This window comes from Myotis daubentonii, chromosome 4 (genome assembly GCF_963259705.1).
Source record: "Myotis daubentonii chromosome 4, mMyoDau2.1, whole genome shotgun sequence".
NCBI classification, from domain to species: Eukaryota; Metazoa; Chordata; class Mammalia; order Chiroptera; family Vespertilionidae; genus Myotis; species Myotis daubentonii.
In genome coordinates, this window is record NC_081843.1 from 20,219,365 (window position 1) to 20,245,437 (window position 26,073).

General features: G+C 50.3%; 1 protein-coding gene across 1 annotated transcript in view; it reads left to right on the forward strand.

Moving 5' to 3' along the window:
* The window catches only part of ABAT (4-aminobutyrate aminotransferase), an 82,669-nt gene that overhangs the window by 17,667 nt on the left and 38,929 nt on the right, over positions 1–26,073 (forward strand). The window contains exon 2 of the mRNA XM_059693135.1: positions 23,999–24,111. Within this exon, the coding sequence (XP_059549118.1) occupies positions 24,042–24,111 (70 nt within the window). The 5' untranslated portion in view covers positions 23,999–24,041. The remainder of the gene's footprint in view (positions 1–23,998; positions 24,112–26,073) is intronic.

The window sequence follows — 26,073 nt, forward strand, 5'->3', positions numbered from 1 at the left end:
GGAAGTGCCGCCTGAGCCCCTAGGACCCGGGTGGCTCAGTGGATGCCATCGACCTGTGTGTGTTGGGCAAGCCATCTGACTGAGCCTCGGTTCCCTCATATGGAGAATGGGCGCGATCACAGAACCCGCCTCCCAGAATTCATTGTCAGATGTGGTTGTCAAGGTTCATAGAAGATCCTCAAGAAACTGAGCCCTGCTTCTTGCCAAGAGCTTCCAGTGAGGTATCAGACACTTGGCTTGTCTTCTCTGAGCCTTGACTTTTTACTCTGTTACAGAGGAAGGTTGGACAAGGTCTCCGAGGTCTTTATCCAGCTCTGAAAGTTTGTAATGCCAGACTCCCGGTTGCCACTGCCACTTTGCCGAGAGAGGGGCTTGCGTTCGGACGGAGTGGTGGAAATCTGGCTTCGGACGTGTCAGGGCAGGACTCACGGCAGAGAAGGGAGCAGAAGGAAAGGCAACTCCGGCAGGGTCCCACCTCCCAACACCTGAGCCCAGCTTGGGGAACACTGCTCTGTGCTCCCTTCTCCACCCCCACGTTGTCCTTCCCCACCTCCTCCCCACTCACAATGTGTCACATGGACACAACACCCAGCAGGCCGTGTCCTGTGGGAGCCGCTGGGCCTGGGACCCCAAGTATTGAGCTTAAGCCGCTGGTTCAGGGGGCCTGGATCCACCCTCACCTGACCAGCGCCTGTGTCTTTTGTCAGCTCAGCTTTTTGTTCCGAGTCTGTGAAATGAAGTCCCGGCTTTGCTTGAGGACATCCTTTGGAAAGAAGAGTGGCGGGTCGGTGCCGCATAGCTTTAGGGGGAAGTTGCTGAGTCTACAGGGTCACCTCCCCACTTGAGTTGGCATTGCGGGAGGGAGGAGAACTCAGACTTCTGTCAGAGACGGAACGAGAGGCAGATGGTTTGTATGGCTGTGATAAGAGGCTGGTTCCTCGCTGTAGTCTTCATTTTCTGCAGGAGCCAAATGAGTGTCAAAATTGCATTCCTCCTCCTCTGTAGAATCACCACATTGCACCATGCTCGTGATTCTGCAGAAAAGCGAGGCAGCCAGACAATGCTTAGGTGCTACAAGACTGCGCGTGAGTTTTTGTAACCTTCGGTGAGCCTCTGTTTCCCCATCTACAAAGAGTACCACCATGGCATCATAAGATGCTTACTAGTAAGAGTATCATTGATATCTGGAAATCAGCAGAGAGTGTAGATAAAGCCTGACCCAGCAGAGGGCTTCAGCTTTCTTTGCCTTGGTTTTCTCATCTGGGAAATGGGAAGGAGGCTTCCCTGTGATGGCGTGATGCCAAGTCTCAAAACGAATGGTGCTCTTGGCGAGCAGAGAGACTCAGAGAGGTTATTGGTGTTAACTGAATGGAGCAGCTTGCCTCTGGGACCCAGCTCCATTACCTGCCATTCCTTGGGCAGGGCCGTGGACATCAGTGCGCAGTATCTCAGAACCCGGGCTGATCTGGTCCAGCCATGCCCCCTCTCTGATGCTTGAAGCTCCTCTCCTGTCTCCTAGGTAAGAAGACACCCAGCCTCTGGAGTTGAGTCCACTCCAACGCAAGGAGCTTTCTTAGTGATTGAGCCAAAATCTGCCCAATCTGGTCATTTCTCTCTCGTTTTGTCTATGCCTCAGTTTCCCCTTTGTAAAATTAGAATAATAACATTTGCTGCGTCATTTCACCTACCTCAGTGACCAAAATAGCTCTGTACTCATGGAGCTCACAGTCGTCTGGGGGTGTGAGGAAGACACAACTTCTTAAGGTAAGCAAAGCAGGGAGGAGAAGGGGACAGGAAGCGCAAGGTGCAATTTAAAATCACACCTCAAAGAAGGCAGGAAGGGAGAGACACGTGGGTCACTGGGGAAGCGAAGCGATTTGGGGGCAGTGGAAAGAGCAAGAGCAAAGCCTTTGAGATGGGATCACCTGGCACAGTTTAGGAGCAACAAAGGGCCAGTGTGGCTGCAGCAGAGCAGCAGGGTTGGGGGGGGAGGGGCAGCGAGGAGAGGGACAAGGACAGAGAGGTGGAAGGTGATGGGGTCGTCCAAGGCCTCCTAGAGGCCATTATGCTGGCTTTGGCTCGGTAGAAGACAGTACGGGCGTGTGGTTTCCAGGCCTGGAACGCCGAGATCAGAGTTCAGCATACACCTTTGTCAAGGGCCAGATGGTGAACGCTGCCGGCACTGCGGTCCCTGCAGTCCCTGTCACCGCTGATCGGCTATTCCACTGAGGCACCGAAAGGCAGCCGCAGCAGCTGTAAGTGAGCAGCCAGCTGTGTTCCAGTACATCTTCACGTGCGGAATCAGGCAGCTGGCCAGAGTCGGCAGACCCCTGGCCTAGCATTTGAATTCCCAGGGCAGCCAAGCCTCAGCACGTCCTCTTCCCTGGCCTTCAGAAATCCCAGACTTCCGAACTCCGAGCTTCCCTTTCCTCCACTGGCTCAGGAGGAGTCGAGAAGTTTCGCTTTGCGTCTGCTACACATGCACTAACCTCCCTGACTGTGTTGACCTACTTTCAGCTTTTGAGAATTTCCACCTGGGGATTGGAATCCAGTTTGGCCTGGCCCCATGCTAGCACACTAATGTCCCTTTTATAGTCCGCTTGGAAGCTCATCTCCTCTTCGCACACCTTCGGAAACCAAACCGAACAGTTCAGTTTTCCAGTGTCTCTGGCCTCTCTGTTAATGCCATGTCAAGTTATTCAATAATTTTTCCTATAATTAAATGTCTAGACACACCGGGCTGCCATCAACTCAGCTTGCACTCGCTCCCTGTCAGCACAGCTGACCCTTGAACAGCATGGGGGGCAAGGGGAGGTGCACCAACCCCTCACAATCGAAAATCTGAGTTTAACTTTTTTTAAAAATATATATATATATTTTTTTTTATTGATTTTTTACAGAGAGGAAGGGAGAGGAATAGAGAGTTAGAAACATCAATGAGAGAGAAGCATCGATCAGCTGCCTCCTGCACACCCCCTACTGGGGATGTGCCCGCAACCAAGGTACATGCCTTTGACTGGAATCGAACCTGGGACCTTTCAGTCCACAGGCCGACACACTATCCACTAGCCAAACCAATCAGGGCTGAGTTTAACTTTTTACTTCAAATAAAGAAAGTTTACTACAAGTCGCCTGCAGTTGACCCTTACTGGTAGCATAAACAATTACTGGACACATATTTTCTGTTATATGTATAATGCACTGAATTTTTACACTAAAGTAAGCTTAGAGAAGAGAAAGTGTTATTCAGAAAATCATAAAGAAGAGAAAATACATTTACGGTGCTTATTGAAAAAAATCTCCGTTTGAGTGGATCTGTGCACTCAAACCTGTGTTGTTCATGGGTCGACTGTATATTATTCGAGAAAGCTAGAGGCGCGTCTTTCCTGCAACACTTGAATAAATGATGAGCACAGGTCATTAGCGGTGAATTGCAAAATACAAACAGTGAGAGCAAGTACACTGCCACCCCTTAGCCCTGTATCCAAGATAGAACAGTGTCGAACAGCAAACATTTCTTTCCAGCCTCCCTGCTTGTGTGTTGGCTTATGGTCTTGCTTTTGTGCCTCTACGAAATTACAGCCAGACTGCCTATAAAATTTCACGGCCTTGTCTCTCCCACTACATGGCTTCAGAGATCGTTTTCTTGCCTTTTTACATCACTTTTGGTAAATAATTAAGTTGTTATATCACAGCCACGCTGAGCAGCCCTCAGATGTTGGTTGTTTATGCTGTCCTCAGCCGTCCATGCCTCTACAGGACACGGCTCCGAACATCTCTGAGCAGACTACTCCTTATTTAGGATTACCTGCATTTGCTACGTTTCTGGAGGTGGGATTATTTGGGGTTCAAAGATTTAACATCTCCAGATTCCTTGTGGCTACACTGTCTCCGGTATTGTCTGCTTGGTGAGGGAGCCGGGGGTGATGTTCTGACTTCAAGATCTGAGGTCAGAAATGCAAATAGCATGACTCCTGGTTGGCTGGCTGGCTGGCTGGCTGGCTGGCTGGCTTTTCTTTCTGGGCCTCATTTTAGAGAGAGGAAACTGATTCACACCTAACACACACGGTCCATTTCACAAGCAGTTAAGAGCGAAGGCGGGCTTCATAGTTCCTGTGGCAAACAATGCTGTTTCTTGAGAAGAGCTCTGGCAGCGAATTGACCACATTTCTCAGTAGAGCCTCTATTATCCTTCGGGTTAGGACTTTGCACACAACGCGATGTCAGTAATTGCTTTGATAGTTGAGACGGCTGTGTCTTCTTTGCCAAGCCCTCAGTTCTCTGTAAAATGGGAATAGTAAAAATTCACTCCACAAATATTGGTGTGCCCCTCATGTGTGCCTGGCACTGTGCTGTGTGCTGGGACACTCCATCTCTGGTGAATGGGGAATAGCCTGGAAGACATGCATTAAGAAGATATGCACACACACAAATGCACCACATGCAAACCGTGTTAAGTGAAAAGAAGCAACAAGGGGAGCTATAAGAAATTATAGCAGGACAAACGTATGCCCATGAGGTGCAAAAAAACTCCTCTAAAGCGTTCACATGAGCTGCTTGAGACCTGAGGAGCACATAGAAGCTGGCCAAGGAGGAGTGAGGGAGGCAGTCCAGGCAGCAAGAATGGCCAGTGCAAAGGCCCTGAGGCCACAGGGCTATGTACTTGCCAGGAATCAGAGGTAGAGATGGCCAGAGAGAATAAGCGAAAGCCAGAGGGGCGTGATGTGAGAGAGAGGGAAGTAGGTCTGACGTGGGCAGCACTCGGAGGCCTAAGGAAAGCCTGGGGACCAACTTTGATCTGTAGAGTGAGAAGCTAAGGATGCGGAGGCAGGAAGATGACTCTGCCCCTGCAGTGGTCTTGGTAAAAAGTGACCGTGCTGGTCTGGAGCAGCTCATGCAAATGAGGGGAGAAGCAGGTGAATTGGAGACATATTTTAGAGGCAGCTGAGAGTTCCCTTTCTTCCTCCCTTCTCTGGTTTCATCCTCAAGCTGATAACCAGGTAATTCTGGTCATGTTCAAGAGGTCAGTGCTAACATGTAGTTGAGTTTTATGCCAGTTTGCAAGAGGCAAGAGAAAAGCCTGCATTTCCGCGGCAGAGCCACGATTATGGAAGCAAAGGCTGGCTGGGCTGAACTCGGGTGCATCCTAGCCAGGACTTAGGGATGTTGGCAACCCTAGAGCATGCATCTTTCTGGCTTTGAACAGGATCATCTCAGAACCAGTCATAAAATCACCACCACCACCCCATTCCCAGTAGACCATAGCCAGTACGCACGTGCCATAATTAAAATCAGTGGTGGCATTTGGCCTGAGTGGGAGGAGGGTGCTGGAACCAGCTAGCCTTCCCACATGGATCCCAGGAAAGAATGAAACCGCTACTGGGTCCAACAGGGACCTGCTCTGAGGGGATGCAAACCTGAACTTGACGGGTCCCTCTAACCCACCTCCCACCGAGACAAGAGGAGGCACACCAGTGGGAGATTCATTCATTGTCTGATTTATTATCAGTTCCTGAGGTCCCATGCTGGTACAAGGTTCAGAATGTGTTGCATACTTTTTAACTAATGCTTAGTTGATCTTATGTATTGATTAATCAGATTGTTTAAGATTAAGTGCTACAAGTCAAATTCCTTTCTTGGGAGCTTAATTTTTACAGACCCCTGTGACCGACATGTGGCACCAGGATATCTGGCTTTGGTGCGGCGACAGGAGGGGCCAAGTTTCTGGATGAACTTTGGTTCAAACTCTAACTCCTCTGGTAATTAGCGCTAATCTTGGGCACGTTGCCAGAATCTACCTGAGCCTCATTTTTCTTGTTGGTAGCCCATCAGAGCACCTACTTCCCGGGGTCATGCAAATAGATGGAGAAACAGTTAGATCAGGACCGGGAATATAGCAGGTGCTCACTAAATGGTTGCCCATCTCATTATTTAAGATTTAGACCCATTCCAGGTATATTTCAGCACCAGCCAAGCTGCATTCTCCAATAAGCCACACATCGCTACTGAGCACCGAAATGTGGCTAGTCTGAACTGAAATGTGCTTTAAACATAAACTACACATTGGATTTTGAAGACATAGTATGACAAAAAGGTTATTAAAATTTCATTAATTTGCTTTTATAATGATCATATATTGAAATGGTATTTTGGATATACCAGGTTAAGTAGAACATACAGCTAACACTCATCTGTTACCTTTCTTAACGTGGCCACTAGAAAATTTAAATTGCACACGTCACTCGCATTTATATTCCTTTTTTACAGCACTGGTTGAAAGGTCTGATTTAAGAAGTAGGAAGCGCCGAAACCGGTTTGGCTCGGTGGATAGAGCGTCGGCTTGCGGACTGAAAGGTCCCAGGTTCGATTCCGGTCAAGGGCATGTACCTGGGTTGCGGGCACATCCCCAGTAGGAGATGTGCAGGAGGCAGTTGATCGATGTTCCTCTCTCATCGATGTTTCTAACTCTCTATCTCTCTCCCTTCCTCTCTGTAAAAAATCAGTAAAATTAAAAAAAAAAAAAAAAGAAGTAGGAAGGAATAAGAAAGGGGAAAAGAGTGGACTTTGCGGTGAGAATGGTTCGGGGGCTGTCTGGGTAGCATCACTCTCTTATGGTTCTAGGGAAGTCACTTAACTGCTGTGTGCCTCAGCTCTCTCTTCTGTAAAATGGGAGCAGGATTCCCTACCACAACAGGGTTGTTTTGAGGCTTCCATGAGATCATATATGGGAAGTGCTTAGCTCAGTTGTAGGCACGAAATTGGTGCTCAGACGAAAAAAAAGGTTCTAGCTTTGGTCACATGCGCGAGGGGTGTGTAGTGTTCAGAAGTGAGCTGAGCAGATCCTAAAGATGAATTAGTGTCAGTAACTCTCATTTGTTTGGCAAGGCGACGCTGGCATGCTGTTTCCATCTCTAGCACCGCCTTTGACCTTCAGAATGACCCTGGGAGGAATAGGCAGCTCCTTAGAGAGTTGGGGAGACGAAGGCCCAGGAGACCTTCAAGGACTGAGCAGCCCCGTGTGTTCCCTCAGAACTTGTCTGCCTCCAAGGTGTGTTCCGGTTTTTGCTTCACCCTCTAGTTAGGTAGCGTCTGCAATTATGTCCTGAACAAAGCAGACCAGCACCTAGTGCAGCCCAGCAGCCGCGGCCGACTGCCTGATGGTGCTGAGCTGTGTGTTATCGAGGGAGACGAGAAAGGCAGTCCTGGGCCTCTTTTGCTCCCCAGTCTGGGGGAGAGCTGGTGCTGACACTTGTGTCAGAAAGGAGGCAGCTCATAAAGTCATGTGCCCTGGACACCTGGGTCCCCACTTATGTCTCAACCTGACTTCATACCCTAGTGAGGAGCTGCTGGGGACACAGGAGACCCTGCGCCCTACACACTCCTTTGCAGCTTCCTTAACTTAATACATTAAACAGTTTCTCATGTCAGTACGCAAAGTACGGCCGCTTTTTACTGGATGAGTGTTACTCTATATTATGAATGGACCCAAATGTATTTAGCCGGTTCCTCCTGATGGACATTTAGGTTGCTTTCCATTTGAATCAATGAGACAAACTTCTTCAAGTAGAGTTATGCTGAGAAAAAATGGTCAGTGCATTTAAAATTTTATAGATTTTTGCCTGGCTCAGTGGTTGAGCATCGACCTATGAACCAGGAGGTCAGAGATTCCCAGCCAGGGCACATGCCCAAGTTGCAGGCTCGATCCCCAGTGTGGGGTGTGCACGAGGCAGCTCATTAATGATTCTCTCTCATCATTGATGATTCTCTCTCTCCTCCCTTCCTCTCTGAAATCAACAAAAATATGTTTTTAAGAAAAATTTATACATTTTGATAAATTTCTCTCCAAGATATTTGTATCAATTGATACCCCCACCAGCAATGTATGAGGTGCCAATTCCCCCACACCATCAACATGGCCATATGTTTCATGATAATAAGTCAGTGTGGAGAAAGCAGAGGGAGGGTGGGGTGGCAGCTGGAAGACCAGTCAAGAGGCTGGGACTGCTGTCCAGCTGAGAAGTGATGGGCATCTGAACTAGGACAAGAGAGAGAGAGAGCGGAGGGGACGGAGACTAGGGTTAGTGCGGATGCAAAATCCCAGGGCATGGTGGTGGAAGGTGATAGGAGTAAGGAATCGAGGACGGATCTTGGGTTTCTGTCTTGAACAGATGGGTAGACAGGAATTCTGTTTACTGAGATGCTGAACACAAGAAAGGGAATAGGTGTGATGACAGAAAAGTGCTGGTTTGAGCTGAGAACATATGGGGCTTAATATGCAGAATGCCCTGTTGGAGGTATTCACTGGGCCAGGCAGGAAGATTCGGGGCGGGGGCGGGGGAGGGGGGTGAATCATGTGTGGAAACCACGAGTGTGTGTGATCTCCCATGGATGGGTGGATGGGTGGATGAGTGAGAGGTTGGATGAATGGATGGATGGATGGACGGACGGACAGATGGACGACAGACAGAAATCTAGATTTTACTCCATTTAGATGAAATCATATGTAATCGCTGTCTTTGTTCAAAAATTATCAAATACTTAATTTTACACAGGCTGCAGCATTGGAGAGGAAAGGGTCCTGATGGCTGCAATTTAATTTGACAAGCACCAAAAGTAGGATTAATGGCCCTGGCCAGTTTGCTCAGTGGTTAGAGTGTCAGCCTGAGGACCGAAGGTTTGCGGGTTTGATTCCTGGTCAAGGGCACGTACCTCAGTTGCAGGCTCGATCCCATAACCTGGTTGGGGTGCAAATGGGAGGCAACCAATTGATGTGTCTCTCACATCGATGTTTCTCTCTCCCCCCGCCTTCCTCCTTCCCTTCCACTCTCTCTAAAATAAAAGTAACAACAAAAATCAAGGGGAAAAATATCCTCGGGTGAGGATTAAAAAAAATAGAATTAATGGGTAAGGGTAGATTTGGAGAAAGCAAGCATGGTAAAGAGGTTAACAGCAGAGCTAAGTGGTGGATACACACCTATTCACTGTCAAATTCAACGTTGCTCTATGTTGGAAATTTCCATAACCAGATCATGGGGGATGTTTTCCAGTGTCAAACGCTGGCAGGTTCATGTGTTTTCACCTAATATTTACTCCTCATTTGGGCAGGTCCCCACTTTGTAGCATCAACAGACCTGCAGTCTCCCTTGGCCTTTTTCTTCCCGGAGTTGGAGGCGGAGGCTGAAGGTCGGCGCTTCTCCCTCCCAGACACAGTTCAGGTTGAATTGCCCTCGCGTGCTGATTGCTGTGCCGAGTTTGCCGGTAGCTGGCTTGTAATAATTACAGATTTTCTCTGCGATTTGATCCCATTGGTTGCCGCGGCAACGGTGTAATAGCTCAGCTGAAGCGCTGTCGCTGTGATTTAGAACCAACCCGTCTCTCTTGAAGCCGCAGGTCTGAGTGCCCCCACTTCCTGGCCGTTGTCATAGCAACTGATGAGTTGCACGTGACTGAAAACTCTGTGTCCGCCCCCCCACCCCCACCCCATTCACCTTTCCCATCTTGTGACCATTCCTACGTCCTCTTCTGGGCCCCTGTGGCTAGGCACTGACCCCAGCTTGGGCTATAATGGGGCGGGGAGGGGGTTAATGGGGGAAACTGGAGTCATGATTCCCCAATGTCGTCGCCCTCCCCCTCTGCCCCCGGGGGTTCTGGTGGATTGTTGGAGCCAGAGCTGCCCCTCGCTCTTGGAGGCCCGAAGAGGAGTGGGCGCCCCTCAGAGCCCCTTCATGGCGGTGGCTGGCACAGGCTGGCTCTGCGGCAGCCACAGCCCCGGGTCCTGGGGAAGCCATTTAGGACTGGAAGCCTCGGATCTCTGCTTTGTGGCTTCAGGAGTTCCTGAGCCCCTTAGAGAAAAACCTAGGATGCAGCCCCTGGGAGAAGGGGGTGGGGGCAGACAGCCTGTTTCCAAGGCCCAGATTGGCTCTCCTCGGCTTAAACCCAGCTGAGCTGAAAACACCGCTTTTTAGAAATCCATGTTTTGTTTTCCTCTCTGTTTACCTCTTCTTTTTCTGTCTCTTTCTCTTTGTTTCTGTGTGGATTTTTCCTCTCTTGCTTCTCTGCCTGATCTCTCTCTCTCTCTCTCTCTCCCCCTCCCTCCCTCCCTCCCTCTGCCTCCCCCTCCCCTCCATCCCTCTGCCTCTGGCACTTGCTGGGAACCAGCTGAGCACATCCTTTTCCCAAATCTGCTTTGCTTCCAAGGAGTCCTTTCCTCTCTTGTACCTGAGCCCATGCTCTGGGCACCGCCGGGAAGTCCGGGCGTCCTCAGGGGGACCTGGGACCCAGCGGCACCTCTAGGATGGACGGCCGGCCGTGTCCCTAGGGCTCTGCAGGAAGGCATAGAGGAGGCGTTTTAAACAGGCAGAGCCGGGCGTGCTGCGGGACCCTGACCACCAGGCTCTGTGAGTGCAGGGGTGCGTGCGTACTATCTTCCTGTATTTGCATGTATCTGCCGGCATGTGGAGGTGTGTCTCAGTGTGTGTCAGTGACTGCTGTCTGTGATGTTGGGTGTGCACATGTGTGTGCGCAAGTGCGCCTGTGTGTGACTTTCAGCCTGAAGGGCACACAATGGTACGTGGCAGATTTTTCAAGGATGCTTTGTGGCGCGAGCACAGCTGGACGAGCCCCTTTAAAGGGGGAACCAAGTAAACAGAGATGGGTATGAAAACAGAGCCGAGGAATTGCTTTTGTCAGACATCTGCCTTCGGGCCCCAGGAAATGAAGTAAGGGTCACCTTGAAAAGGCATTTTTGCTCAAGCCCCCAAACAAATCCTGCCTTTCCATTCTAAGGGCTAAAGCAACACGCACACACCCCTTTCTCTTTGAAACTAAGGGTATGGAAGGCTCCGTCGAGGGGTCTCTGATGTGGGGAGCGTGGATTTGTAGTGAGAATCTCTTGCCTGGCAGCCTGGGTGGATTATGCCAAGAGCAGGTGTGAGGAAACAGGATGGTGAGTCCTTTGCATCTTTTCCTGCAGTCAATGAGCGGTTCATTTTGAATTTTTTCACGGGAGCAGCCCATGTCCTAAGGGGCAGCAAGAAAAAGAGCAGGATCAGAAAACAAAATTTCATTTGCAGAGCAAGATGTGGAAATCCCAATGACTTGCCGTTTAAGATCCTGCATTTGGAGGCTGAGAGCTGGCAGCCACGTCACCCCTGGAGGGAATCGCCTGCCCCTGAATATCTGGGAGATTTAGCAGCCAGTCACCCTGGGAGAATGCTGACCATGCTGGGCACACCCTGGGCACCTTGGGGGCGAGGACAGATCCGGGGATGAGCCCAGCCTTGAGTAGCTTCCAGTCCAAGTAGGAACAGACCCTGACCACTCAGTGCGGCTCCTTCACGCTCGGTCGTGCTGCCACTCGCAGTTCCTCCAGGATCCACTCTCGTCCCCTAACATCCTGACCTCTGTCTGCAATGGTCCTGCCACTTTGATCCACTTGCCAAAGCTCTGATCATGTTCCCTGTCACTGCTTCCAGGAAATCTGTAACTTCTACCCAAGTAGAACTAATGCTGTACGCCCTCCTCTGCCTGTCCAACCAAATACCTTGTACCCTCCAGACCCCTTTTCCCATTTGCCCGCAGCTGCAGTTTATTTCACAAAGACTTAAAGGAAAATATTGTTTAAAATGAAACACATGCAGAGTGACTGGCCTGGAATCTTAAAATGTCAATGTCATAAAAGACAACGCGACTGAGAAATGTTTCCAGGCTAACAAGAGACGAAAGAGCCGAGCAGACAAAATGCACTGTGATGCTGGGTGTGGAGCCTGGGTCCAGGGAGCAACAGCCAGAGGATGTTTCGGGGACTGGTGGGGGATGTGAATATTGACCATGTATTAGATATCAATGATAAACTTCCCGAGCATGAAACACTTTGTATCTCAGATAATTTGTGCAGAGGTTTTATAGGAGAACGTCCTTGTTCTTAGAAGAAACAGGCTGAAGGACTTGGGGATGAAATTTAACAATGTCTGCAACTAACTCTCAAGTAATTCAGAAGATAGATGATAGATAGATAGATAGATAGATAGATAGATAGATAGATAGATGATGGATAGATAGATAGATAGATAGATAGATAACAGATGTGGCAGAGTATTGACAATTGGTGGCGCTAGGATTGTGGTGGTTGCTGAGCTATGCTTGCCACCTTCCTATAGTTGTAAAATTGTTTTAGTGCCCACTGTGTGCAGGGCACTCTGCCTGGTGGTGTGCATGGATTGCCTTATTTAATCCTGAGAGGCCTGGGAATGAGGGAGCTCTATCATACCCATTTCCCAGTTGAGAAAACAGAGACAAAGCCAGAGTCAAGCCCAAGACAAAGCCCACATTAATGCCAGCACCCCACTGTCCCCCATTATTGTGAAATTACCGAGGATAGCTCAACAGTCTGGTGCCTCTAGAAGAAACATTTCTGTTTTGTGTCTGAGTGACTTCAACTCTTTTTGTGGTGTAGAGGTTAAGAGCACTGAATCCAGAGCCAGCGTGGGTTTGTAAACTGGCTCAGCTACTTGATGGCTATGTGTTGTCGGGCAAGTCACTTAACCTCTCTGCGCTCCCATTTCCTTTTGTTTCCATAAGGGAGAATACTAGTAACTACTTCGGAGGGTTGGTCTGAAAATTAAAGGCATTATTAATGTCAAAGGCTTAAAACAGGGTTTGGCCCAAGTGATCAGTAGATTTCTGTTGTCGCTGTTGCTGTTATTCTTCTCCTTGCGATCCCTGCACCCCGTCCATTGATAAATATGGAGATCTTTCTCTTCCGCACCCAGGACTGGCTTGCTTTCTAGACCTGGCCCCTGGGCCAGTCCGGCCTCTGGCAGGCTGCCTCTAAATGGGTGCTCCGGAGATCTCAGTGCTCAGGGGTGGGGGGGGGGCGGGGGGGGGGGGGGAAGGGCAGGGTGGAAAAGGTCAGAGGGAAAGGTCAGAGGTCATTATTCCACCTCTTCCCCACAGGACCGCCCTCCATAACTTTCCTGTGAAACAGTCACGTGAGTGGGCTGTACAGACCTGCAAGGAAACACACGCCTGTTCGTGGGAGCCCACAAGCACAGGAGCTCGCCACAGCCTCCTAGATCCACCCCACGAGGCTGGAACCAGCCTCTTGTATTCTGTTTGTTTTGCATTGTTTTCGCCCCTTATACATGACATACATTATAGCTGCTCTGCGTGAGCCAGAAGGAACCCAGACAGGGAGTGTTTATAAATTCACTCATGGTTCCTTGGTTCTGCCAGCCAGGCGTTCACACACCTGCAGAGCCACCCAGAGAGCTGACTGCGGAAGGGGGTGGTCTCGGTTCTGAGTGTGGGATGGATCCTCACTCATCTTGGTCCCCCTCCCATCCTGCTCCCCCTCCAAGGGGGTGGAAGGGAAAGGACTGTTGCCATAGTGGCCACAGAACCCAGGCCTCCTCAGTGGGACCTGTGAGCCGAGCATTCAGGGTCTGGAGTACAGCATAGTGTTGAGCCTTCTCTGAATGCCACATGGTGCTAGGTGCTGGGAGTGTGGAGACTCCTTGGTCGCTATCGAGTTATGCTGATGACCCTCATCACAATGTGAAAATGTCTTCTTTCTTTGCTTATTTGTTGTCTGTCCCTTCCACTGGAACAGAACGCAGAGACTACTGTCTGGTTCCACCACCCCGACCCGAGTCCTGCCAATTCAGTATTGTGTCTTCAGGCAGCCGGCCATTGGGAAATAGCAGTGCCCAAGTACGAACCCATGAATGAATAGATGGATGGATGGATGGATGGATGAATTAAAGCACTTCACAGGCTATAGGGAGAGGCATAGATGTGAACAGATTGCAACATTACAGGTGAACTGGAAAAGGATATGCATATAAATTTATGGGTAATCTAGACATGACAAAAGTTGACAGTTTAAACTAGGTGGTAAATATAGTCAAGTTCATCTGATGTGTTTGAAGATGTTCATTTAAAAATATATAGATTGCTAGAGAAATACAGGTGAGTGGCATCTAACCCTGAATTGAGAGTCAGGAAGGCTTCCTGGAGGAGGTGGCCGGAAGTGCACTATGAAAAGGTGCACAACAGTTAAGGGAATGTAAACAGAAGGAGGGGGCAGAAAGGGACATTCAACAAACATAACCACATGAACCATGACCTGGAGGCAGGAAAGAGAAGAGTGTGTGCAGGTCAGTGTCAAGAGAGCAGGGAAGGACAGGAAGTATGTGAGGGTGAGGAGGGCCGTGTGCCCAGCCGAGCAGCTGGAGTTCATTCCCCAGATACTAGGGAGCCAGAGAATGTTCAAGCAGGAGAGCGACTGGGTCAGCTTTGTTACGTGAAAAACAAAATTGTTTTCATTTAAAGCCTGCGACTCTTTTTGCCTGGGGGCTGGCAGGCTTTTTTGTACATGCCTCAGGGAGTATCACTTCAGATATTTGCCTTTTTTACTCAGCAAGTTTGTTTTTCCCTAAAATGATCCAAAGTCATGAAATGGAGGACTTTTCTCAAAGGAAAGGAAGGGAGAGAGCGCCTGCTGAGAGTCGAGGAACCAGGGAGGTTTGGGCTCCAAGCAGGATAAATTTCATCACAATTTATTTACTCTGTTATTTGTCTCTGGGAGGGCAAAGCATTCAGAAAGCAACTGATATTCTGCATTTGATTGACGCAGTAGTCACGAGCACTCTGTGATGGGCTCTCCTCCCCAGGTTCACGGCCCAGCTCTTTCCTTGGTACCCTGTTTTGTCCTGGGGCCCCACTCCTTTCACTAAACAAGCTAAACAAGGCATTGTCGGCTGCACGTTCATGCTCCAGCCATCTGCCCTCAGTGTCCCATGGGAAGACACGGCCAACCATTGTCTAGTGGGTGGTTACATTTTATATTTCGGGGAAAAACACGTCGCCAGATGGGGAAGTAGTGCTGGATGTGAGGCTCTCTGAAATCCACACACGAGTGCCATCCAGGAGGCCTGGCAGTTTGGCCAGGGTCACGTGATTGGCGGCCATTATGGCCACAGCCAAAGCAAGAATGAGACTGGTTGAAAATACGATTTTTGGAAGCAATGAATCAGTGTGCTTTTTCGTTGCTATATCTTTGGGTCTCCCCTTTGCTGGCTCTCCTGCACCACAATGTTTAAAGAATTGGCTAGCAGAATTAGGAGGCAAGAACAGATAGGCAAACTCTTTTCACAGATTAATGTTAAACACCCAGCGAGCACTGTCTTAAGCTACCTTGGAGCTACAAAGATGCCAGTTCTCTGGACCTTTCATTGTGTGGGACAGGGCTCCTCATGGGATTAGGGTGCCCGCACCCTGGAAGGGACAGTGACGACAAGCGTTCGGGTGTGGGAGAAGTGCCAAGTGTGGGCAGAGACTGGAATTGTTCCATTAGGGCGATCATAGGCCCTCTTGAATGAATGTGTGGTCAGGAGACGAGGCTCTTTAGGAGGACTGTATACTGTTATCACTGTTGGTTTGAAGTTCTTCGTTCCCAGAAGAGACATGGGCGGGTCTGAGTTGTCTGATGAGGTTTCTGGGTAAGAACCAAAGCCACCAAACTGCTACTGTGCCAAGATGTTGGTCTTCAAGCCCAGACCGCCCTAGTTCTAACTTAACTCCACTGTCTCCAGCTGTGTGTCCTTGTGCAAGTGGCAAAACCTCTCTGAGTCTATCCCCTCACTTGAAAGATGGGAATAGAAACATTTGCCTTCCAACATTAGATGAGTGTGTTAAGCCTTGACCCAGTAGGCATTCATTCATTAAATTGTAGCAGATCCTTATATACACGTCTCAACAAAAGATCCTTTGAGTTGTTGGGAAGATACTTCGAAGAGACTGTAGGAATACTATCAGGCACACCCCCTAACTCTGATCTCCAACACAGTGCTTCCAAGTCGCCCTGTGCAGACCTTGAAGGAAATAAAGAGCTGATGTGTTGCATGCTGTGGTGTTTGCATACTTAGCAGTTCCTGGAGTTCTTAAAATGGGTTTTTCTCTGAACAGGAAATGCATCTCTTCCAATCGAGTTGACCTTATTTGTCGGTTTGTTGCTGGCCCATGGGACGCAGGTTCCAGAAACAGAGCAGGACTTGGCCTTGTGCAGCTCGGTATTTGGGGCTCCGCGCAGGTGCTCTGTAAAGATTTGTGAGCCTGAACAAACCGATTTTAAAGGCCGGACCTTCTGTGGCTTTGGCCTGGGGTAGCGTCCCTCTCAAACCGAACTCTGTTCTTTCACTCCTTCTCTCTTGTGGGGCCAGAAATCCAGTTAGCTCATCCGCTCAAGGACGCTTCTTTCTGAATCTTTCCTATTCCAGAACAAAGGCTCCGTGTCTCACATTCAGACATTGGAAACCTTGTATATTCCTTTCCCCTTCACTTTGCTTGCTCACAGGCTGGGGGCCACGGCCTTCTGGGGACGCTGTATTCATGCTGTCTGCACCCATGGTTTAAGTTCACCTCCCTCTTCCTGCTGGAGCCTGGGAGGACAGGCAGGGAGTCGGAGTGAACTGGGGGGGGCGGGGGGGGGCAGATGCCTGAAGGTGGACCAGGAGGGAGCAGACCAGCTCCTCCCAGGGAACCTGGGCCACCGCACGTGGCAATAGCTCTTCCCAGCCCTTAGGCTGTAGAAGAAATGCCTTCCCTCCAAGGTGGAGGGTTCTCTGGAAACTGAGACCGTGGCCTGCAAGGAGCCATCTTTCTCTGTCCTGTGTACTTCTTCAGTTGGCCCTAACCAGGCTGAGTGCTGCATGACCTCATGGGTAGGCTTCGTTCATCCCATTTGACAGATGAGGAAACTGAGGCCCTGATGAGTTGAACAACTTTCCCAGAGTCATCAAGCTAGTACCATAGTATATAGCACATCAGGACCCAATTGCTGGCTCAGATGACTTTCTAAACAGCACCTCTGTCTTTCTTAGTCAACACTAGCCTGTTTCCAAGAATAGTTTTCTTCTCCCCTCATACAAGTCTCTGATGATTGTATGACGCCCCAAGAGGCAGATTATAGGAAATTAGGAATGCAAAGAGTGAGGGCTGGGGCCGAGCTGCAGAGATAGGCAGGGGAGGCGGCAGAGATAGGCAGGGGAGGCGGCAGAGATAGGCAGGGGAGGCTGCAGAGATAGGCAGGGGAGGCGGCGGGAGCTGGGGGAGGCAGAAGGAAGCCAGGTCTGAGTTAAGCCTCTGTCCCAGCACCATCCATCACAGCCCCATGAATGGGGCCCTGTTAGCCATCGCGAAGGCCCAGGGTTCCAGCTTTATTGGTTGCCATGGCGACCCCCGGCCTTGGCAACTTTTGTTATCGTGTATTATTGAGTGTGCAGAAAAGCCAACGGCTGGAACTGCAGACTGGAAAGGAATGTCCCCAACCCCTGCCAGCACTTTTGTCTCTGCCCTGAGAGCAGATGGGAGAATGGAGAGAGCATCTCTGGAGCCCCAGAGAGGCCCGGCGGGTCCGTATCTAGCCAGTGGTGCCTGCAAAGATTTCATGTTCACAGGGCAGCGTAGTGGAGAGATGAGTCAGACACCATCTTCATAGGGCGTTTGTGGAGAGTTTACTACTTATCCAATGATTATTTGAAGCCAGGCACTGCTCTGGGGCTGGGGGTACTGGCAGGGGCCCAAGTCTCTGCCAATCCCTGAGGTAGGTTCAAGTGGTATTATCCCCATTTTACAGATGAGGAAGCTGAGGCACAGAGAGGTGTCCAGGGTCACACAGCAAGTAAAGGAGGGTGGTTTCACAGTCAACACCCTGCACACCATGTCCTCAAATGGCTACCCTGGCTTCTTCCTCCCCGTACCTTTCAAAGCGAGAACCCTCCATTTCCAGGGCCACAGGGGCTGTGCAGAGCTAGGTCAAGTGCAGGGTCCACCATCCACCTCTTATGATGGTAGCGGTCAACCTCACTGTAGGAGCTTCCCCTGTGCCCAGAACACATCCGTGTAGCTGTTCTGGGTGGGGCCCTGTCATGGGTGCAGAGCTCCTGTGAGAAATCAATGGCTTTTGAGCTCCGAGGCCTTGGGAAAGCCCATTACCTTCTGAGCTTGTCATATAGGGCAAAGTCCTCACTGACAGAAGTTACATGTGGAAGGTACATGGCACGTAGTAAGTGAACAAAACATGGCAGCCGACCCTTTTCCGACTTTTATTCTCCCTCCAGAGCCAACTGTAAGGGCTTATTTATATATCTATGTTTTCCCTTTCACTGGAATCCTCTCACCCTATTGATTTAAACCCTGCATTAGCCCATGCTATCCCGCCCTCCAAATGCAGGAGGCAGATAAGAGGGAGCGGAGAGAACTAATTAGCATTTTAATTAAAGGGAGAGGGCTGGGGAGAGGTGGGTCCAGCGGAGGACTCTCCATGTGGTTGCACCAGGGTGTGCCAACCTGTTCTGACCGAGACCTACAGCAAGAAACAGCACCGAATGTGTGAAACAGAAACGACCTCACTTGCCATGCACTCTGACGGTTCCTGTTCTTTTAGTTATTGATTGAATTAAAGTTCTCTTGCAGTTCCGATTATGCCGAGGAAAAGAGTCTGTCGGAGGCTAGCCTGCCGTTCACAGCTGTCAGTGCCTGCCAGGCTCCCGTTCCAGCAAAAGCTAGGACCAGGCTGAGGCCAGAGCCCTGGACGGCTGGCTGTACCCAGCTTTCCATGTAATAACCTGCTTGGATTTCATTACATTCTTTTCCCAATCACCTTTGTTTGTAGCAAAGGAAACTCTGAGGGAGGGGAGGTTGACTAGTGACTAGAAAAGGTTCTTGGAAATACACTTTATTTACATTTCAAAAGCAAATTGATTTTAAAGAAATATGGCAAGTAAATACATGATGTACGTTCATTATACTGTGAGAAGTCACGTGCTGTGTAATGAGCCGTAAAGAACCCAGGGGGAGACGTAGGGTTTCTGACACCAGGAGCGCCAGCACCCAGCCTGTTTCCATTCTGATTGTGGCAGTGTCCCCAAAAGCACCCCCCACCCGGGATCCCCTCATTTCTCAGATCCAAGGCCCAGCAGATTGCAAAGGGCGTGGTGGGAGGTCTCCCGCCACTTCGGGGGTAGGAGTAGTGCGCCCAGGGTACCCAATGACTTCAGGTTGGGGGAGAGGAATATTGTTAAGTTGTTTTAACACAAATTTCAGGCTGGCTCACACATTACGGATTTTCTAAAATATGTTTTTATTGATTTTTAGATAGAGAGGAAGGGAAATGGGGAGAGAGATAGAAACATCAAAGAGAGAGAGACACACACCCCCATTGGCTGCCTCCTGCACGCCCCCAACTAGAGATTGAGTGTGAAACCCAGGCATGTGCCCTGACCAGGAATTGAACCATTAGCCTCTTGCATGGGACACCTCTCAACCCACTGGGCCACACCAGCCAGGCCGAGCTCACATGTTTTAATATGAATCCTCAGATCTGCTTCAAAAGGCCGGTGGTGCTGTGCCCGTTTCACAGCTCAGACGTGTTGAGTTTATTTGCTACATACATTGACTCTGGGAACTGTGCTGAGCTCAGAAAAACCCAACCCCCACTGTCTCGGGGTTGACACTTTTCTAAGTGCCATTGGAGTGTTATAGGCAAGAGAGTGATGTATGAATTGTTCTTTAAAAAGGTCAGGGGCCCAATAGAAAACGGATGGAAAGAGAGCAAGAGAGGAAGCTGAGGGGCCACCGAGCACATCATTGCCCTCGTCCAGGCGAGAGGTGGTGGCAGCCTGCACCAGTGCTGCTTGGGACTTGCCCCCACGCACGGGGCCGCAGGAACCCGGGCACCCGCCGCGCATGCTCCAGCAGCTCTGCCTTCCCTGTGGCCAGCTTGCATCTGAGGGGCTGCAGAGCATGTCCGCAGGGAGAGTCTGCTGCATGCTGGGCCCCTTTCCTCAGCGACCCCAGAACCGGCCCCTTAGCTTCCCTTCCACTGCTCTACCACTTCACACCTGAGTCCCTGACCATTCCACGTCCTCTCGCCTTCGAGACTTTGCTCAGGCCTTACCCCCCTTTCTTCTGTGCCTTATTGGCATCGTAACTCCCGCCAGGATGAATCTCTGTGTCTTCCCAGGGCATCGTGCTCATACCAGCAGACAGTCATGATTCCATTATTCTATTCTGCCTTATAAGAATTAGCTGTTGACATTGAACTGGAAAATTTTTATGTACTGTACATATCTTCCCAGGTAATTTTAAGAATTTATTGGCATGATGGGTAAAGCCACCTAGTATATTAAATTCTCCCATTCTCCCCCCTCACTCCTCTGCCACTAAATTATGAGCTTTGGAAAGAGAGAGCGTTTTATTCATCCCATTTCTCCTGCGTCTAAATAATGCAGTGCCTCGCCTGTAACTGGAGATAATTAATCTTGTTGATTGAATTAATGGGCCAGAGGAAGTGAAGAAATGGCATGAACTCTTCGGATTATTGGGAATGTGTGGTGCTAAGAATTAATGTCCGATGGAGGTCAGGCTCTGTTATAAGGTCAATTTCACCTGTGGGCCACCAATGTGTCATGGAGAGATATCACAAAGTGACGTTTCAAAATTGAAAGTGTGCGGTGTGACTCCCCCTTTTGCAGAGCATTCAAATTCGAGTACTCTGAGATTCTCGAATTTTTTAAAAACCTGGTTAATGTCAATTGAACTGTGCGGAGTCAAGTGCTCCTGTTTGAGACAAACGGTTGTAAATGAGAGCCAGCAACTGCACTTTCTATATAGTTACCGTGCTGCTGCATTAACAGGCTTGCCTTGAGTTGAATATTCTGGAATAGATTTTAAAAATCCCTTGAGTTTTCAAGGAAAGAGTATGGTTTCCAAGCCCTGCCTTTCTCAGTAATATTTCCCTCTGGTAAAGGGCAACACACATTTCTTTAGAACAAAATCATTTGTATTCATCAAGCTTCATATCTACTACCATTAGGTGTTTTGTTATTTGCTGAATTAATTGAAGTGCTATAATGAATGGGCTTTGGGTTCACACAGTCCCACGCAATCTTCTGACCTGACCAAGGCCAATACCATAACCCCTTCCAACTTCTGTCTCCTCATTTCTGAAATGCCTGGGTGGTTGAGCGGATTGAGGGGGATGTAGTGCCCCGCAGAATCTCACCCAGAACCACACACCAGAGCCACTTCCACCTGGAGGAATCCCGGTCCCCCAGAGAGAGAAGGTTTGCTGGCCTGAAGTCTTTGTCCTCAGCTGCCCTGCGGGGCCTTTCTCCACCTGCGGTGCTGGTGCTGAGCGGAAGAGGCACTGTTACCCCCAATGCGCTCCCAAGATTTGGGGCTGTCAGTCTGACACTCTAACCGTGCTGTTAGCTGGGTCGCTGTTTGTAAGCGACAGAAATCCATTGAAGGTGATGCAAGCAAGCCCCATAGGAGGGAGGGTGCTTTCTGAACGTTCTTACCAAGGCACTCTCAGGGTGGGAACACTTTTCCCTGGCTCCTCATGTTTCCTCCCACGTGGAGGGGCCTCTGTGAGCCAAACACTCTGGCTCTCCCTGTCCTCACCCACCCACCCCCAGGGAAAGGGGGACTCAGGTTCACTCACTAGTTCAGGAGTGAGTGGGGCATCCAATGCCAAGCTGGGTTGCTGGCTTGACATGGAACCAACCAGTCCCCTACCTGCAGGACCCACTTCCTTTCTCCGGCGCTGCTTCTCTCGGCATATTCTTCCCCATCCAAAGACCCTGTTTGAAAGCTGGCTCCTCTCAGCCGGTCGAGGGTAGCTGACCCACAGCTCCCTGGACTGTGGCCCAGCCCGGTCCAGTTCACCTGGGCCAGGGGGTCCCACAGAACAGACATGGCTGTCAGGTCTGCACCCCTGTTGACAGAGGGGGGCGCGTTGTGAGAGTGGGGAGGCATGGCGTGCTGCACCCTCCCCCCTGGGCAGCCTCCGCTGCCTCTTCTGTGAGATCAGGTTAATGATGGCAGCCACCTCCCAGGGCTCTGAGGATGAAATGGGATGGTATCTGCAGCACCAGCCTGCACATAGGATTTCTCAAGACATGATAATGGTTAGAGGACGAGGACTGTGACCATCTAATTGACCCCTGTACCCAGTGCCTAGTGGAGGAGCCGCACATAGGTGCACCATGAATATTCACAGCATGAGTGAATATCCTCAAGTCAGTGCCTACCACCTCCCTCCCTCGTTCACTCTTTGCTTCTAATAATAAGGCCCGATACCTCATTAGCTGTGAGGGCCCTGGTTGAGGGTGCTGCCGCCATTATCCAGAGCTCCATGCCAGGCTCCCACGCGTTTCCTCACCTGTGCTGCTAAGCCCACGTGCACCAACCCATCGTCCTTCCTTGTTCCGTTCTGCACGGCGGGGTCTCTCTGGACCTGTGTCCATCGCCTCTAGTTGATGCTTCCTCCAAGCTGCCATCGAGTTGGTGCTCAGTGGAGTGCTTTGTTGCAGAATGAGTGGACGGACATCACCCAGGCAGTGTTTGGATTCAGTGCAGTGGTGACGTCTGCTGACTCTGTGGCCAAACAGATCTGAGTTCTGTCTTCAGGAACACCACTTAACTTTGTGCCTCGGTCTCTGCATCTGTCAAAAGGGGACACTTAGCATTGTTGTGGGTGCAGATAATAATGACAAATATTAGTAGTCCTGTATGTAAAGCGCTTGGCACCATGTGCGACACGCAGAAAGGATTTGGGAAGCAGGGTCCACAAGTAGCCGTGAGAAGCGAGCACTTCAGTCATTGTTCTGAGATACAACACAATACAATTGAAAATACAGGTTCCAGATAACAAAGCCGGCATTCAGCGAGAAGACGCACAAACAGAAAGATGCAGAGAGCATGTTTGAATGGTGGCTTGGGGTGGGGAGGGTGGGCGGGGGGTGGGGGTTGGGGGCTTGTGGAGGAAGAGGTGCTAAAAGGAAAAAAGCAAACAGTGGGGCTTGTTCCCAGCCCATGATGCAAAAGGCAACCAGCAAAGCTAAGCTCGGGTATTTGGGGGCATGACTCGGGAGCAGTCTGGAGGGAATCAGCCCCCCGCCCTGTGAAGTGGGAGCTGAGAACCCTGACTCCTGGTGCTGGGTAGGCTAACTCTCCAGTTTGCCCGGACAGGTCCAGGTTCAAATTGGAAAATCCCACATATCAGAACCCTCTCAGTCCCAAGCAAACTCAGGATGGTTGGTCATACTGGAGACGTACACCCACAAAATGGTCCACCAGCTGCTCCCCTGTCCACAGGGCTCCCCCGCAGCCCAACGCCCTATAGTCTGCGTGGGAACAAGGCAGAGGGAGCACCCGGCCTCCCACACCGACGTCTGCTCTGCAGTTTCCTCCGTCCTGGTCCTTCCATCGTGCAGAGCACAGACTTGTGGGCTGCCCCAGGTGCTCGCCTGCAGCGGCATCTCAAGCCAATTTCCCCCCCCCCTCTCTGTTTTACCACCTAGAAAATGGGGTGATCATCCCACCTGGTGTTAAAAATGAAAGAGCCTTTCAAAGTGAGAGGCAGACAAGCATGTATTTGAAATCAGTAAGAACAGCTATTTGGGACACACCCACGGATTCGGGAAGGAGTGCAAATAGTGTTCCGATTCTGAGACGAAGGCAGTGGGCATCTATGAGGGGGCATGGGGACAATTGCCTCAGCAGAAGGAAGGCATTTCTATCGGCGGAGAATGTTTTTACATTTCAGTCTGGTATTCATATCTGCTTTCTTGGTATCTTTGCAAGCAGTGTTCTCCGGAAACGGGGTTGCTTCCGTCTCCATCCAAAGGTTATTGCATCCCGTTCTAACATTCCAAGAGTTGAGGCATGAGGCGTGCAAGGCAGTTTCTCTGCAAGGCAGCTCCGGCTCCGTTTTAAAGTGGCTCCATTTATTTTATTTTATTTTTTATTTTTTGACACCGGGATGTGGTCAAGGCCAAATGAAAATGACTTACAGTGTGTGATCCGTCTGAAAGCAGAGGGTTTGATGTCAGAAGCACCTTCCGCACTCTGAGGGACGTGGAGGGGGTGGGATACGTGGCCGGAGGGGGCGTGGTCTTCGCTGGCCTAATTCTGCTCCTGGTTCTTCTTTCAGGGGGAGCGTGTGAGGGCGGCCTCTGTTCCCGAAGGAGGGGATCATGGCCTCCATGCTGCTCACCCGGCGGCTGGCCTGCAGCTTCCAGCACAACTGCCGCCTGCTTGTGCCCGGTAAGCTCTGGGGGTCGTGGCGGTAGCAGGAGCATGATCAAGACTAGGGATTCTGAGTGGGAGAGTCCTTGAGGACAAAGGCACTGGCCGGCCAGTGCTTCCGGGGCTGTCCCATCACCCCCATAAAACGCTCCCCATCACCCCCTGCCCTTCCCCCATCTCTGCTCCCCAGGCGGTCAGCTCTGCAGTGGGCAGAGAGCTGATCCACCCACTGGCCCCAGCAGCTAGAAGGGCCCAGGCTGTTCCCACAGGGACCATCAGGCAAAACGCACAACTCGAACTGCTGCCAAGAAACAAAGAAAGTAACGAAAGTCCTTGTAATTGATGTAAAGGCTAGCTGTGCTCAATGGCACTAGACAGGAGGTGGCCTCCCTGGAATGTCCCACCCCCACTTCCCTCTCCCTCACCTCCCACACCCCACACCCACCGCCTGCTCATCTGCCCTCGGTCTCTCTCCGAGGCTCCCCTTTCTCTCTGCCTCACTGAGTTCAGGCAGCTTAGCCAAGTGAGCTTCATCGGGGAACACCCTGCTTGCATGATCTCAAGAGCCCCCCCCCCCCCCAGTGGTCCCATGAGGACGGCAGGAGTGAATCCCATTTCGCAAGTGAGAAAACTGCAGCTCAGAGAAGCAGAGTCACTTGCCCAAGGTCACACAGCCACATGGATCCATGCGGCTCTGAGAGAGGGAGAGGCTAGCAGTGACCTCCCTTCGCACACCTGTGTCTCCAGGCTGTCCCCAGTTCTCTGGGAGCCCCATGCTTGTCATCATGGTGTCACCTTGTTGTCAGTCCTGTCTGCCTTCTGAAGGCAAATGGCTGGCGTGTCCTTGGTTTGCATGTTTGTATCCTGGGTGAGACAATGTTCGCTCCTCTCCCGGGAATATTAGATGCTCTCTACTTTGGGGTGATTGTAGGTATACAGAGAAGTTACAAAGGTAGTACAGAGAGAGCCCATACATCCCTCACCCAGTTTCCCCCTTGTTAACATCTTACATCACAAGGATTCTCTTGCCCTAGCCAGTTTGGCTCAGTGGATAGAACGTCGGCTTGCGGACTCAAGGGTCCCACGTTCAATTCCGGTCAAGGGCATGTACCTAGGTTGCAGGTTCGATCCCAGGCCCTCCCTGGTCAGCCATGTTTGAGAGGCAACCAATCTCTCACATTGATGTTTCTTTCTCTCTGTCTCTCCCCCTCCCTTCCACTCTCTCTAAAAACCAATGGAAAAATATCCTCAGGTGAGGATTAACAAAAATATAAATAGATAGATAGATAGATAATAAATACCAAGGATGCTCTTGTCCCAACTAAGAACCTGACCTTAGTACATCACTGTTAATGGAACCCCAGCTTCTCTTTGGATTTAGCCAGTTTTCCTCTTTTTTCCCCTTTGTCCCAGGATCCAGTCCAGGTTTCCTCCACATTGCATGTGGTCACATCTCCTTGTCTTTTTGCTCTGTGACAGTTTTGCAGTCTTTTCTTGTTGTTCTCCACCTTGGTAGCCTTAGTAGGTTTGTGGGATTTGTTTTGTTTTATTTCATCATAAGAGAAGCATGTAAATGCTTACCCATTATTATGTTAAAAATAAAATGAAACCAGAATAATCCAGGTCTAGTTTGCACCAAGTAGGAGGGAGAGTCGTGGGCATGGAAGATTCATTCGTTCCATAACTAATTCTGTGGAGCCACCTCCTAGGTTCAGAGCACTGTGCTGGTTGCTGAAGATACATCAGAGGAAAGAGAGCGGCCCTGGGGCACTCCAGCCTGGTGGCACACGTGGCTCAGCCTTTGAAGGTCACCCTCAAGGACATCTGAGCCTTCCTCTGGAGGAATCCAGGAAAGAGCAATGGATTAAGACTCATAAGATTGGGCTACTGCCTTCATCCCCCACCTATTAGCCCAGTGAGCCTAAGCAATGGGCAGAACTCCAAGCCTCAGTTTTCCCATCAGGAAAGTGGGGATGACAA